At 41.9% G+C, this 16,060-nt stretch overlaps 2 protein-coding genes across 4 annotated transcripts in view; one reads left to right on the plus strand and one right to left on the minus strand.

Annotated features, from left to right (window-relative positions):
- The window catches only part of LOC102982825 (folliculin-interacting protein 2), a 215,546-nt gene that overhangs the window by 179,700 nt on the left and 19,786 nt on the right, over positions 1-16,060 (plus strand). The window contains exon 18 of one of the 2 annotated variants that reach the window (XM_055085791.1): positions 7,635-7,653. The exons of the other annotated variant lie outside the window; for it this stretch is intronic. The gene's annotated coding sequence lies outside the window, so the exon portion shown is untranslated. Of the gene's footprint in view, positions 1-7,634; positions 7,654-16,060 lie in introns of those variants that run through there. 2 annotated transcript variants of the gene reach the window in all.
- Positions 1-16,060, minus strand: part of SPMIP2 (sperm microtubule inner protein 2) — a 168,912-nt gene that overhangs the window by 44,092 nt on the left and 108,760 nt on the right. Inside the window, exons 6-8 of one of the 2 annotated variants that reach the window (XM_055085793.1) lie at positions 15,326-15,558; positions 7,692-7,877; positions 543-601 (exon numbers count right to left, since the gene is read on the minus strand). In XM_055085793.1, the coding sequence (XP_054941768.1) occupies positions 543-601; positions 7,692-7,877; positions 15,326-15,558 (478 nt within the window). Of the gene's footprint in view, positions 1-542; positions 602-7,691; positions 7,878-15,325; positions 15,559-16,060 lie in introns of those variants that run through there. The other variant, XR_008617738.1, reaches the window with a different exon arrangement.

A 16,060-nucleotide genomic window follows, 5' to 3' on the forward strand; every position in this document is an offset into this window, starting at 1 on the left:
GCGTGGGCTTCTCATTGCGGTGGCTTCTCTTGTTGCGGAGCACGGGCTCTAGGTGCTCAGGTTTCAGTAGTTGTGGCGCGTGGGCTCAGTAGTTACGGTACACGGGCTTAGTTGCTCCGTGGCCTGTGGGATCTTCCCAGACCAGGGCTCGAACCCGTGTCCCCTGCATTGGCAGCGGATTCTTAACCACTGTGCCACCAGGGAAGTCCCATAAGGGTTTTTTTTAACCAAAAAAATTATATTCTTGTTCTTCCACAAAAAGAATTGTTTATATAGTTAAAGCTACCGGACCCATCCAGTGGCTGTTCTTAACAGGCTGGCTCCTTTTTCTCCACTGTGCTCTCACCATGCCTGCCCCACTTCTTTCCTCCCCTTAATGAAAACCTAGTAGATAGTGAACATTTTGTTTATGAGGAATAAAAATTCATAATTATACAAAGAAACCTATAGGACATAAAAAGTTTTAAAATATTAACTCTGTTCCTAATTTAGGAAGGAAACACATTAATTAATTGATGTAAAACGTATTAGTATGTGCTTACCATGGGTTCTGGTATCTGTGGCCTCGTTTCTCAACAGCAGCTTGACTGAACTCTTCATACTGTAAAGGAAGAACATGAATCAGGTCCCCTGATTCCGAGGTCACTGGGCACAAACATGTCTGGGGGTCTGGGTTCCTGGTCCAAAAGGAGTTCAGGTTGAGCAGTGAAACAGGAAATGCTAAATTCAGTTGAAAGAAGATGGTCTTCTGAGTTTTGAACTGAGAGGAAAAGGCATAAGAGGTAAAATAACTGAGCCTCTGTGCTTTCCCTTCCCTCTCTGTCAAAGGACAGGTGTTGGGTCCCAAGAAGAGTGTCATCCACAATCTCTGAGCTCCTAACGATTCTGTGTCTACACCAGCAGGCATGCAAAACCACAATTTATCATTTAGATTCAAACAGCTCAGCTCTTTTCACTTCACCTTGCCCTCACAGAATTAGGAAATGTGGTGGCTATAGCACAGGAAAGAGCTGGGTGATACACAGCCTGTGGTGCAGTCCAGCTCTGAACGTTCCTTTCAGAAAGCATCACAGAACATCGATAAAATATTTGGTTGCTTAGAACTAGTTCTCACATGAAAACATAATTCCCGTGCCCTTTCATGTGCATAGAAATTATCTCTCATAACTGTATAGATGACTATAGACTGGCCTCTTTTCCCCAGGAACTGTCAATGGAGGGCATATTTTATGCATAAACATGGGAAATGGGGGTGTCAAATTTATACTGAAAAGGGTTTGGGGCCTTAATCATTTCTCAATTTTCCATACTAGGGCTGGGAAACAGTGATAAGGATTATCAAAAGTACTTCACTTCAGTTTCGGAATGCATTTTTACATTGATGCAGGATGCTATATTTGTAACATATCAAAAAGTAGCAAAATCAAATGAGGCAACTGACAAGGGATTAATTTCCAAAATATACAAATAGCTCATATGGCTCAATATCGTAAAAACAAACAACCCAATAGAAAAATGGGCAGAAGACCTAAATAAACATTTATCCAAAGAAGACATACAGATGGCCAAGAGACACATGAAAAGATGCTCGAAATCGCTAATTATTAGAGAAATACAAATCAAAACTACAATGAGGTATCACCTCACACCAGTCAGAATGGCCATCATTAAAAAGTCTACAAATAACGAATGGTGGAGAGGGTGTGGAGAAAAGGGAACCCTCTTGCACTGTTGGTGGGAATGTAAATTGATACAGCCACTATGGAGAACAGTATGGAGGTTCCTTAAAAAACTGAAAATAGAGTTACTGTGTGACCCAGCAATCCCACTCCTGGGCATATATCTGGAGAAAAACATAATTCGAAAAGATAAATGCACCCCAGTGTTCATAGCAGCACTATTCACAATAGCCAAGACGTGGAAACCCCCTAAGTGACCACTGACAGATGATAAAGAAGATGTGGTGTATATATACAAAGGAAAAGTACTCAACCATAATGAAATAATACCATTTGCAGCAACAAGGATGGACCTAGAGATTATCATACTAAGTCAAGTAAGCCAGACAGAGAAAGACAAGTATCATATGATATCACTTACATGTGGAATCTGAAAAAAAAAAAAAAGATATAAATGAACTTATACACAAAACAGAAATAGACTCACAGACATAGATAACAATCTTACGGTTACCAAAGGGGAAAGGGCGGGGAGGGATAAATTAGGAGCTTGGGATTAACAAATAAATACTAGTTCATATAAAATAGATAAGTAACAAGGATTTACTGCATAGCACAGGGAACTATATTCAATATCTTGAAAAAAGCTATAATGGAAAAGAATCTGAAAAAGAATATCTATCTATCTACCTATCTTCTATCTATCTAACTGTATCACTTTGCTGTACACCAGAAAATAAGACAACATTGTAAACCAACTATACTTCAAAAGAAAAAAGAAAAAAAAGTAGCAAAATCATATCCTCATGTTAGTATCAGAGGAATCATCTTGTACTCTTTTTTATCTTCACTGTTTTCTTCCTTTCTTCTCAAGCTGTGGTTTAGAATGACCTTCCTGATGAAGCGCTTCAGAGTTATTTGTGTTGGGAAAGCAGATCTATTTACTTTGGTCATCTTCTCAGTGATGAAGACCTGAAAATTGGTCACTTCTAGAACTTTAATGTCCATGTATAAAATAAACAAACAAAGGAAGGGACAAAATAAATAAGATTTAAATGCCAGTTTGACCCACTATTCCATAAAAAATTTGAAAAGTGATAATCTGTATGTAATGGTAAAACCCTTGTTTCCCAATTGATTTCTGACACGTGATTCCCTAAATATTGACCTTATCAAGGACTTATAAATAATTTTATTATCAGCTTTTCGACAAATTTCCTAGGACTTGGACAATCTTCTTTGATCTTTGTTCCCATTTTTTTTTTGTTTTTGCGGTACGCGGGCCTCTCACTGCTGTGGCCTCTCCCGTTGCGGAGCACAGGCTCCGGACGCGCAGGCTCAGCGGCCATGGCTCACGGGCCCAGCCGCTTCGCGGCACGTGGGATCTTCCCGGACCGGGACGCGAACCCGCGTCCCCTGCATCGGCAGGCAGACTCTCAACCACTGCGCCACCAGGGGAGCCCTGTTCCCATTTTTAATAACCAAAATTTCATTGTCTTAATTTGGAAAGACTGTTCTTAGAAACATACAACAGATTCATTTGCCCCCCACCCCTCTACTTCTCCTACAGTTATCAGCATATAATATCATAAAAATTTATCTTAAATAAGTTGACCCTTTTCTATCTTAATTAATGAAATTCATCATGATTTATTTGGACAGTCATGTTCACTTTGCTATTAAGTATAATGAAATTCAGAATCAAAAAATCTTTATTTTTTTACTGGTCAGTTATTCATAAGAGTAAAGCAAAGACTGACTCAAAAACTAATTCAACATCTTCACAGAAACAGATAACAACTGATTAGTACAGTCTCTATCTTCAGGAAATCAGTGAGAATCTTTACAGTTATTTTGCATGTTTTCAACTAGCGAAAATCATCATAACTTGAAATTGGATATTCCCTATTAAGCAACCTTTAAATAAGTCTAAGTATTAATTTAAAAGGATCTGTCTGGTAATTACATTCAGGTACTGTGAATTAGCACAATTTCTGAAATGAGCTGTTGAATTTGAGTTAAATTAATCACAGACATTGGGGCCCATTCTAGTTAACAATGAAAATCATTGCTTAAAAATTTCATTTTTAATCCCAAATCACCTCTAGTGTAGAACTGCCATCACTGAGGAACCCTTTTGCTTTCTTGCTATACTTAGCTCAGGATGTTTTTCCTAATATATCCAATTTTGACTTTCTTTACTAGAAAGGAGCATTTTCCATCTCTGTAACTATGAGGTCTTTCTAGCCAGCGGAATGAGTACAATGGCAGTGCGTTTCAAGAATGTGTGGACACTAGAGTTTCTCTTCGCCATCCTCCTCCTTCGTAACATAGAGCTCTTAGTACCAAACATTGGAGTGGAAAATCCCCTAAGGCTACCTTTTCTTATGCTAATGTAATTTTTTCTTCACTTGCTTCCATTTGCAAAATATTACTGTTAACTGCTTAGGTGTCTTTCTTCCCACAGCCAGTGAGAAGCATTCTCATTGCTGGCCTTGGGTCACCAAATTGCATAATGCTGCCTATTCTAGACTGGAACTATTGAAGGGAGAAAGGGGGGCTTCAAGCCTTTGTGTACATGGAGCATTTGAAGCATGCATTTTATATTCAGAGCAGGAGTAGAAACAAAACAATTCTCTCTGAAAAATGTCAGTATTCAAGGCATGGATTCTGCGATGCATTTTCCTCACTAAAAAACAAAAATTGAACAATGCAGAGGCTCATACTTCATTTTATGCCACATTATATGTGAGCTTGAGTTGAGTACCAACATGAATTATATCCTGGTCTGCCTTTTTTCTTTTTTTTTTTTTTAACTGCACTGTTTATTTGATTTGAATTAGTACATCAACTTTCAGCAAACAGACTAAACATTAAGTTTCATGAGTTCCTTGACTCTGGCCCTAGTATGTGTTTTCTGTGGAATATCCAAATAATGAGAAACATATTCCATTATGTTTCTAATGTGCTTATCATATATAATTTAAAAATCCAGGACTTCCATGGTGGCGCAGTGGTTAAGAATCCGCCTGCCAATGCAGGGCACATGGGTTCAACCCCTGGTCAGGGAAGATCCCACATTCCGAGGAGCAACCAAGCCCATGTGCCACAACTGCTGAGCCTGGGCTCTAGAGCTTGTGAGCCACAACTACTGAGCCCGCATGCTGCAACTACTGAAGCCCACGTGCCTAGAGCCTGTGCTCCGCAACAAGAGAAGCCACCAATGAGAAGCCCGCGCACCGCAGTGAAGAGTCCCCCCACTCACTGCAACTAGAGAGAAAGCCCACGTACAGCAACGAAGACCCAACGCAGCCAAAAAATTAAAAAACAATAAAGTGAGCTAAAAAAAAAATCCATGTAGGCAAGAAAATACAGTATATAGAGACATTAATAATACTAGATCCCATTTCTTGAGACTGTACTAGAGTCTGTACTAGATACTATGCTAAGTGCTTTACACACATCTCACCTAATCCATTTAACAACACTCTAAATTATTGTTATTATCCCTGTGAAAGAGAATTCTAAAGACCCCCAAGATTCTCACTCCTTGGTATATACACCTTCTCCCAGATATTCAACCAACTACTAGGTACTTCTGTGAAGGGATTTTGCAGATGTAATTAAGATCCCAAATCAGTTGACTGTAAGAAAGGGAGATTATCCTCAGTGGCCCAAACTTCATCAGGTGAGCTCTTGAAAGGATCTGAGCTCTTCCAGGCAAAGGGGATTTGAAGCGTGAGAGGGATTTGGACATGAGGGAGAGCGTCTGTGCTGGCTTTAAAGATGGAGGGCACCACGGCTATGGTATGTGGGCAGCTTCTCGAGGCTGAGACTGGTTCCTGGCTGACAGCCAGCAGAGAAATGGGACCTCAGTCCTACAACCACAAGGAACTGAAAGCTGCCACAACCCCATGAACTCGGAAGAGCCTCCAAGCCTCAGGTGAGATCACAGCCACAACCAGCACCTTGCATCCAGCCTAGTGAGTGCTGAGCAGAGAACCCAGCCAGGCCTTCCCGGGACTTCTGACCTATAGAACTGTGAGCAAATAAATGGTGTTGCTTAAAGATGCTATGTGGTATTAGGTTATGCTCAATAGAAAACTAATGCAATGCCCGTTTTATAGGTGCAAAAACTGAGACATTATAAAGAATAGTAGGCAGACTAGCATGCAAAGAGAGAAAAGGGGGAAAATGAAAATTTCTTCAACTGGCTACTTTTGCATATTCAGTTTTTCATTAAGGCATAGATTTGCCCTGAAAAGCACTATGAATCCTCACTGCCTCATTTACTCTCAGAGAGAAGGCACATTTCTATTATTTTTTCTGCACTTCCCCAGAGAGATTAATGTTTTCCTTATTCACGTGATAATTCAAGATACACTAGAATTTTATTTTAAAGCAAGACTAGAACTTATTCTGTTGGGAATTGTTAGGGTTTGTGATGAGTAACCAATCATTCTGCTACCAGCCCTTTATCCAGAGTTAGCAGAAGGTCCCTAGCAGGGTCTGAAATACGAGTGGATTCAACTATTCAACCTACAGAAAAGCGACATGGGAGCTTCCTGAGTCTCTGCTTGTGCCCAGTACACAGTTTCTGAAATAGAAGCAAGTGCCTGGTTGGTGACCGTTCTTACCCTTGGAGTTTCCTAATGTGCTGGCACTGTTGTTAATTCAGAGGTTAGGAAGAGTGTTCCAAGTTAACTGTCCAATTAGCTCTACAACACAGAATTACACTGGGGGTGGTAGCTCAGGCATTGTGAACATAACAGTATAACTAAGTTTCCATAAAAAAAAAATACAGGCTAAGTAGTTCTCAAATGACTATTGAATAAGCTAGGAGGAAAATAATTCTCAATCTCACACACGCTTAAAAGCTCATCTCCCCCCCTTCTGCAACTTGGTGTCTTAACAAAGACTGTGAATGAGAAAACAATGGGATTTCAGTCTCCGTCTCCGATCATTTCTAGACGATCATGTACGCTGTGCTAAGCGCTGCACCGAGGGCTGTGGATGCTGTCAGCACGCAGCCAGATAAGACACAGCTCTCAGACCTCGAGGTGCTTACAGCCGTTTGGGATGTGGCTGGCACGGTGGAGACCAGCTGTCTCACCAAAAACGTCAACAACGATCACAGCACAAAGACACTTCCTACGAACTCCTCCCCAGCTGCAGGAGCCCACAGGCTTCCAAAGCACTTATTTTCAATGCCATTTCCTTTGTGCCCAGAGACAGTGGGACCACATAACCAGGGGCCCCTCTATTGAATGGGTTGTTTTCAATTTGCTCAATTAAGATTTCTTGGATCCTAGGTTCAGTCCTGGGAAGAGAATAGATATCTCCAGATTGCTATGCATTCTATGCATTTTTGTCAAAGCAGCGGAGGTACCCCAGAAGTGTTGTATATGAATAGTAGGGAAAAGTATAACCCTAAATTTATAATGATATTAGAATGTCCTCCAAATATCTCAAAAAGCCAAGATTTAGAAAACACATGTCCTGGTATTTTAGCCACCTGTGCTTGGGATATTAGATCACGCCCAAGTTTCCAAATTCTTGACAGTAAATTTAAAGGACCCTGGCTGTGGAGCCAACGTCAGATTTACTAGAACCCATTCTAATTTATACAACTTTTTCTTAGCTTTCTATCCCCCTATCATCATCAAATACTATTCGTTGAAAACCTATGGCACATGCTTAATACTAACTTTAAGAAGTGTAATTTTTTAAAAGGGTGATGTTTACATTGAGATGCATACTCAAGATGCATGTCAAGACTTACAAAAGCTAGTAACCACCATGGTGTATTTTTAGCCTTCCTTAATTAAGAATAAAATCACTCACTAGACTCTAAATTACATTGAGTTCCTTTCTTTCTTCCTCCCTCCCTCCCTCCTTCCCTCTCCCTCTCCCTCTCTCTTTCTTTCTTTTCACATTTCCACATCCTAACAAAAGATGTGAACATTAGGATGTCTTTTTTTCCGATTCACCAATAATCATCCATAAACTCACAGCCACAAGGAGGAAGCCCACATTTGGCTGGGGCTGAGGTGCCTGGTGACATGTGGAGTGGCAGTGTCCCCAGCTATCAGTAGAGATGCTTCTCCTTCCAAACCCGCTATTCTTCACGGAGTGGCTTTGAACACAGCACAGAGAGTGCCTATCAGTGATATGTGCCTCGCTTGTTGTTCTCATGGTCTGTTCCAGAAAGGAAGCATCAAACTTAAAAACTTATTTTCTGGGAGTTCGGATACAAGTAAGTTCCTTCAATTTATTTGCGGAATCTTATATAAAGCCAGGTTTTATAAAATGGAGAAAATATAACACCTGCATACAAGGGGGTTGATGATGTTAATATATTATTTTCAAGAAAAAGGAGGGTTATTTGGCTTCTGTAGCCAAGGTTTCTTCTCCTTCATAGACGGTCAGCATGTGGCCCTCCCCTACTTGAGCCTTCCCGTGGTACCAGGAAAGCCATGACTTTACACAGCACTTAAGGATGAAAAGTGCTAATGTAATTATTTTTATATTAAACGACAAACTGTTAGGATGCAAATAACTCTAGGAAATATAAAGTGAGAAATAAACACACACCCATCTGGGAAAGAAACAGCAGCCATCCCAAGGAGCTCCTAAGTTTAGGAAAGCTATTTTCTATTTTGCTTTTATAAGTTGGTTGGAAAAGGAAGCTTTATCATCTTTCAAAAGTCTTCTATATTGATAATAACATCTGGAGATTAGGAGTGTGAGATCTTAGGAATTTTAATGAGACTGTGATTCGCCCAAATGAACCCAAAGGTAAATGAGAAGCTTGGGGGGCAAAACACCCAGAAATTCTAAAACGTGTAATTGGTGGTCTACCTACTGATCAACTCCACGCCAACAATACTTCTCTTTTCTAGGTGATTTTGAACATTTTCCGGGACGCTGTCGTGTGAAAGTGGGTTTGGGAGAATGCACAGGGCGGGGCTGGAAAGAAAGTACAGTTTAGGGGGGGAACTTCACTTTCTTCTCTTTTTTTTTCCAGAATGACAAAGATAATATTCGATGACATGTTTTGAAGCACTCTAGAGTGCTTATTACATAGAAACTGGAAAATAATAAAACTAAAAATAGAGCTACCATATGACCCTGCAATCTCACTCCTGGGCATATATCCAGAGAAAACCATAATTTGAAAAGATACATGCACCCCAATGTTCACTGCAGCACTATTTACAGTAGCCAAGACATGGAAACAATCTAAATGTCCATTGATGAATGGATAAAGAAGATGTGGCACATTTATACAATGGAATATTACTCAGCCATGAAAAGAATGAAATAATGCCATTTGGAGCAACATGGATGGACCTAGAGATTATGATACTAAGTGAAGTACATCAGACAGAGAAATACAAATATCATATGATATAACTTATATGTGAAATCTTAAAAAAAATTACAAATGAACTTATGTACAAAACAGAAATAGACTCACAGACATAGAAAACAAACTTATGGTTACCAAAGGGGAAAGGGGAGGGGAGGGATAAATTAGGAGTTTGGGATTAACATATACACTACTATATATAAGATAGATAAACAACAAGGACCTACTGTATAGGACAGGGACCTTCACTCAATATTTTGTAATAACCTATAAGGGAAAAGGATCTGGAAAAAATAGATATATATGTATGTATAACTGAATCACTTTGCTGTACACTTGAAACTAACACAAGATTGTAAATCAATGATACTCCAATAAAAAAATTTTAAGATTTAATAAAGAAACAAAAAAAGAAAACATCGGCAGGCGGACTCTCAACCACTGCGCCACCAGGGAAGCCCACTAAGCTCTTTCTTAATATGTCAAATATGTGGGTGATATCCACTATTGATGATTCATTTTACTATCATGAGTGAAGCATCTGTGTGCAGACTATGCAGAGTTGTGGGGGTCCAGGAGAGGCTTGAGGCCCCGTGAAGAAAGGACGGGCCCTTAGGAGACAAGGCAACCGGGACTGACCCGGGCGGACACTGCCTCAGGGAAAAGCGCTCGCCCTGATGAGCGCCTCGCCCAGCGGCTCCAGCGCCGTGTTCCGACTTGTTTCCTGTCACTTCCTCTCACACACGCTGGGCTCCCACGAAGTCCCTGAGCTCTCGGCCTGGGCTGAGATCCAGGCTCCATCACTGACCAGCTGTACGGCCTCAGGCAAGGGACCTCAGCTGTCAGTCTCTCCGACCCCTCCTCTGCAAGATGAAAACGATCACAGTGCCTTCCTCACATAGTAAATAGTCAACGGGAGCTCTTTTTAAAAAAATGTATTCTATTGGAGTACAGTTTGATGTACACTGTTGTGTTGGTTTCTGGTGTACAGCAAAGTGATTTAGTTATGTGTATTTTTTCATATTCTTTTCCATTATGGTTTATTATTAAGATATTGAATATAGGTCCCTGTGCTATACAGTAGGACCCTGTTGTTTATGTTTTATACATAGTAGTGTGTATATGTTAATCCCAAGCTCCTAATTTCTCTCTCCCTCACCCCCTTTCCCCTTTGGTAACCAAAAATTTGTTTTCTATGTCTGTGGGTCTGTTTCTGCTTCATAAATAAGCTCATTTCTGTCCTATTTTATTTTATTTTATTTTTTGGCTGCACTGCATGGCCTGCAGGATCTTAGTTCCCACACCAGGGATCGAACCCGTGCCCCCTGCAGTGGAAGCATCTAGTCTCAACCACTGGACCGCCAGGGAAGTCTCTCTGCCATATTTTAGATTCCACGTATAAGTGGTATCATATGATATTTGTCTTTCTCTGTCTGGCATACTTCACTCAGTATGACAATCTCTAGGTCCATCCATGTTGCTGCAAATGGCATTATTTCATTCTTTTTGCGGGTGAGTAATATTCCATTGTATACATGTGCCACATCTTCTCTCTCCATTCCTCTGTCGATGGACACTTAGGTTGTTTCCATGTCTTGGCTATTGTGAATAGTGTTGCTATGAACATTGCATGTATCTTTTTCTTTTTTAACATCTTTACTGGAGTATAATTGCTTTACAATAATGTGTTAGTTTCTTCTGTATAACAAAGTGAATCAGCTATACATAGCTTGTATCTCTTTGAATTATGGTTTTGTCTGGATATATGCCCAGGAGTGGGATTGCAGGATCATACGGTAGCTGTATTTTCAGTTTTTGAGGAATCTCCATACTGTTTCCCATAGTGGCTGCACCAATTTACATTCCCACAGTAAGAGCTCTTTTTATGTTTACTTTCTCTAAATAAATTCACAGTGAGAAAAATGTCTCATAAAGCAACCGACCTTGGATTGATTTATTCGACATCCATCAAGAAGTCTGTTCCCATGTCCATGAAACTCAGAGACGCCCTCTGTGTTCATAATACGGGAATTTGGGGCAGATAAACAGGAGGCAGGAGATTCAAAGCCTCGAAAAATTTCCTTTTTATTATATTACACTGTATCCCATATAAATATATTATTGACGCGTCCTCATTATCTTCTACACATCGTTCAAGGTATTATACCGTAGGCTATATTGGTTGTAATAGCTGTTATGAGTCACTGCTTTAATATTGTCTTTGGGACCACACCTATGAAGAGTCAGTCCTCAAGTCCAGTATCGCATTGTTTCTGTGGGAAAACCAAGTGTCAAATCATCTGGCCCTGAGGTCGGATGCAGGAGCAGAAAACAGGCATCGGGAGACCTGGGTTAAAGGAAGGCCAGGGGAGGGAGACACGAAACACTTAGCTACCAACCACTACGAACCCAGCTACGAACCACTTAGACACGCTCCTCAGTTTGAAACCAAAGGAATTGTTTCACTGGTCTCCATATACTGTTGCAGAAACAACACACATAGTTTGGCAGAGACCAAATCCATTAAAAAAAAAGAAAAAGAAGGGCTTCCCTGGTGGCGCAGTGGTTGAGAGTCCACCTGCCGATGCAGGGGACGCGGGTTCGTGCCCCGGTCCGGGAGGATCCCACGTGCCGCGGAGCGGCTGGGCCCGTGAGCCGTGGCCGCTGAGCCTGCGCGTCCGGAGCCTGTGCTCCGCAACGGGAGAGGCCACAACAGTGAGAGGCCCGTGTACCGCAAAAAAAAAAAAAAAAAAAAAAAACAGAAAAGAAAAAGAAGAAGAATGTACTGCTCCTAAATCTGAAAGAGTAACAAAAGCAGTGATCTTTACTGGTTTATTACACGTGTATCATCATTGCACTGCAGCCCCACATCCGAGCAGCAAATAGCCAAACGCAGAAAGACCCAGAAGAGAGACCCGATGTTGTCATTTTCACTGACCACTGCAATGTGGGAACTCTTTCAGGTGTCACTCAGCCTGGAAGTTACTATCTTTCGACCCAAATCCAGATGATCTATAGACCCCTTCCCAGTGCTCCAGAGAGGAGAGACCATTCCCGGCAGGAAGCAGCTGCCCCAGGCATGTTACTGAGAGCCTACTGCAGGTGTCCGAGCTTCCTGAGCTGCTGGTCTCACTGGAACCTAGAGCAGGAAATTAGGAAGAGCAGCTGTTCTGGCTATAAAAATCCACTAGGTGAAGGTTTGTGCTTAAAATCAAAGTTCTGAGTCATCTCAGCGGGAGCCACCGAGGAATCTCTGAGGTTAGACAGAAACAAAGTGCCCACCTTCGCGGGACTCTTACAGACACAGACGTCGCGGGGATGGGATCGAGGGCTACCAAGGACAAGGAGCCAGAGAGAGAAAAGGACGTGGATGGAGACGTTGCCCTGGGTGACAGGCATGAACCAGCTCCCTATCGAAGAGGTGTGAATTCATGGCACAGATGCTCACGTGTTATTTGTGATTAGGGGCTTGTTTCTAGCTCAAACGTCACTTCCAGACAAGTCTCATCGATCGGAAGGGCTGCCTGGAGCTCTGCGTTGATAAGGTATCCAAGTCTGGGGCTTGACTCAGAAGCTGACCTCAGGGGGCAGGGGATGGGAGCAGGCCCTGGGTGCGGGGTTGGGGGAGGCTAGCAGTCTTGGTGACAAATCCTAGGCCTTAGCTGGTGGGTAAATCACATGTGGTTCTTGACCTGTATGTACAGTCATTCTCAGTGCATCTTTTTGTTCTCATGATAAAGTTCTAAGTCCAAGGAATCCTTTAAGACTTGTTTAAGATCATTACCTGAGATAAGTACATCTTTGAAAACAATTACTGTCAAAATGCTGGGGCCAAGAAAATGCACGGATGACAGGTCGTCACAGCCTATGCCGAACAAGACCAGCTTCTGTGTGAGCCGTGGGGTCGGGTGGCGGGGTGGAGGTCTCCGTATGGCTGACACTCGGTCCCACCAGGGTTAAGAGGACCATGCTATCACACAGAGTGGGGACTTAGAGCCGTCTGTGAAATCCCATCAAAGGAAGCCGAATAGATCCCTTCCTGGAAGGCTAAGTCAAGGCTGACGTGAATCTTGCATTCCCAGCTACACACACTCAAGGCGGGCAGCAGATCAAGGGCTGTGCACAAAAGCCAGGCGCCACTGGAGAGAAGCAACAAGGCAACAGATGTCCTGGACTCTGTTCGAACTGGCTGCCTTGCTTTGGGTTTGTCCTCTTCTTGCTGGCGGCCACTTTTGACATCGAATCAAGTTTCTGATCTTCATCTTTATTGCCTGAGTGGAGTAAGACCCAGTTTAGGAACCTGAGCCCTCATTCTGTGTCACTGGCCCTGAGTGACATTAGGTACAAAACCACAGTCCCAGTCATTGAAATCGGGGTGTCAACCGCGTGCCGGGCGCCATGCAGAGCGCGTTCCCCACGCCCTCATATTCAGAAGTCACGACGTAACAAGAATCATACTAAGACATAGTCTTTTTTTTTCAGAAAAAAAACCCTGTGATTTTTATTGTAATTGCATGGGAATTATTTTTGTCAGTCCGATAGATTTGACATCTTTATGATATTGAATCTTCCAATTCATAAACATGACATATCTTTCCATTTATTTAGATCTTGTTTCAATAGTTTTATCATTTTTCTCCGTGTGTTGAACATCTTTTTTTTTATTGAAGTATAGTTGATTTACAATGTTGTGCCAGAATATCCTTTTTAAAGATCTGTTCTGACATACTTTGTATCTGTTGATGACACTGTAAGTAGTATCCTGTTTTATTGCATTTTCTGTCTGTTTCTCATATATAAAAATAAAATGCATTTTCGTACCTGGATTTTGTATCCTGTTGACTACCAGATTCTCTTATACTTTGAGGTATTCTATGTGGACAAGCATATTATTAGCAAATAATGTTAGCTTTGCTTCTTCCATTTCAATCCTTACACATTTTAGACTTTTTTTCCCCCTTACTGCCATGGTTAAGACCACCAGTACAAAGCTGAATGAAAAAATCATGATTTGGGGAATCTGTGTCTTGTTCCTGATCTTAAAGAGAAATGCTTTCAATGTTTTATCATTCAGTATTGCTATTGTTATAGGTTGTTTTCTTTTTTTTTGTAGATTGTCAGATTAGGGAAGTTCTCTTTTATTCCTAACTTAACCTAAAAGGGTTTTCGCTTTTTGGGTTTTGTATGTAAGTAGGAAAACCTTATGCTGGGAAGTTAAGAAACATATAAGACATAGAGCCTTGATGTGTTCCAGGCACGGTGCCCAGCACTTTACAAATGTTTCTTTACGACAGCCTGATGAAGCAAATGCGCAGATTCACGATGAAGAGGCACAGAGGTCAAGGAACTGGCCAAGGCCGCTCACAGCTAGCAGGCGGCAGGAGTGGGGTAGGAATTCAGGTGGTCTTAGGAAGTGCGCACTCTAACACCGCCACGGGGCAGGGGAGGCACGGAGACCCAGGGAGAGGAACTCAAGCCCAGGGTCGCAGAGCTGGGCCTGACTCAGGCAGGAGTGGAACCCATGTCCTGACCTCAAAGACTGAGCTCCCAGCTTCGCTCCTGTACTTGCCGAGGGTCGGCCAGAAAAAGGCTTTTTCCTTTGTTAACCTTTACTATATGAGGCTGTACTGTATTGCCTTAAGAAATCCAGTTACTGCGTCGTTGATACATATTTTCAGGCAAAGGCTCACCTGGGAAAAAAGTCTGAGTTCTCAGATTTTGCTTCTAAAATCACCCGTGCTCTCTCCTGTTTCAGAGGAGAACGTGTGGGGTCACGCCCGCATCCACACCACCAAATGGAGCTAGACAAGTTTTCTAAGAGCCCTCCGACTACGAGCCCTGGATGGTCTGATTCAAAGGCATGGTCCACGCAGTGGCTTCTAAAGCTCTGGGGCTGGTTTCTAGGTTGGTGGATGAAGCCCAGCACAGGCTGCTGCTTTAACACCACCCACTCACCAAGCCTTGCAAGGACGGGGGAGCGTGTGTGAATGTCACAGCATAGATGGGAATCTGGGTGCATTCCAAAGCCAAGTGCAAATGCTCTTGGATCGCCCTGGGCTTCATCCCCTTCACACCTCTCCTTGCCGCTACTAAGGGACGAAGCGAGTGATAGCAGCAAGTACCTTTATTCACACACTCATTTTTCTGCAAAAACTCCAGTGCCATTGCTTCTCAAGGACAGGTCGAGAACATGACGCTTCCTACGAAGCAAACTCAGAAAGCATTCAAACCAGAAAACAATGTGCAAGGAGGAGCGTAAATTTAAGAAAAATACCTTAACGTGAAAGCCAGTCTGGAGCCTTGTTTTGTTGATAAACTCATACACTGGTATTCCCCAACCAATTTCACCAACATACTCAGGTTTATATTTGGCTGGCAAGCTTCTCTTTGAGGCAGGCCTCTGTAAATATCTGAGATCTCCAGTTTTTTCTAATGCAGGACGCTTTTCTCCTATATAGGAAGTATGCTGAGCAACTTTAGGGAGATGATCCTTTACATAATCTGGGCCTTAAAACAGAAAGAAAAAAACACTTAAAAAAATCTCCACACTTTATTCTAAGATGCTTTATTCTAAATGGTGGAAATAATAATAGCTAATGCTTGTATGTCATTGACTATATTCTGGGTCCTCTCATAAGCCTTTTAGATGTGTTAATTCAATTACTCCTTGTAATAAGCAAATGAACCTGGGAGTATTATTTCCTGCAGTTTCTAGGTGGGGACGAGGCCCAGAAGGCTTGGTTCCTCGTCCAGAGTCACAGCTAATGAGCCGACAGGCTGTCTTGTGGTTTCCTTTATAACCAACTTAATACAGACACGTTCTCTTTTTAAAATTTATTTTATTGGAGTACAGTTGATTTACAATGTTGTGTTAGTTTCTGCTGTACAGCAAAGTGATTCAGTTATACATATACATATATATATTCTTTTTTTTTTTTTTTTTTTTTTTTGCCGTATGCGGGCCTCTCACCGTTGTGGCCTCTCCCGTTGCGGAGCGCAGGCTCCGGAC

This window comes from Physeter macrocephalus, chromosome 7, assembly GCF_002837175.3.
Source record: "Physeter macrocephalus isolate SW-GA chromosome 7, ASM283717v5, whole genome shotgun sequence".
NCBI lineage: Eukaryota > Metazoa > Chordata > Mammalia > Artiodactyla > Physeteridae > Physeter > Physeter macrocephalus.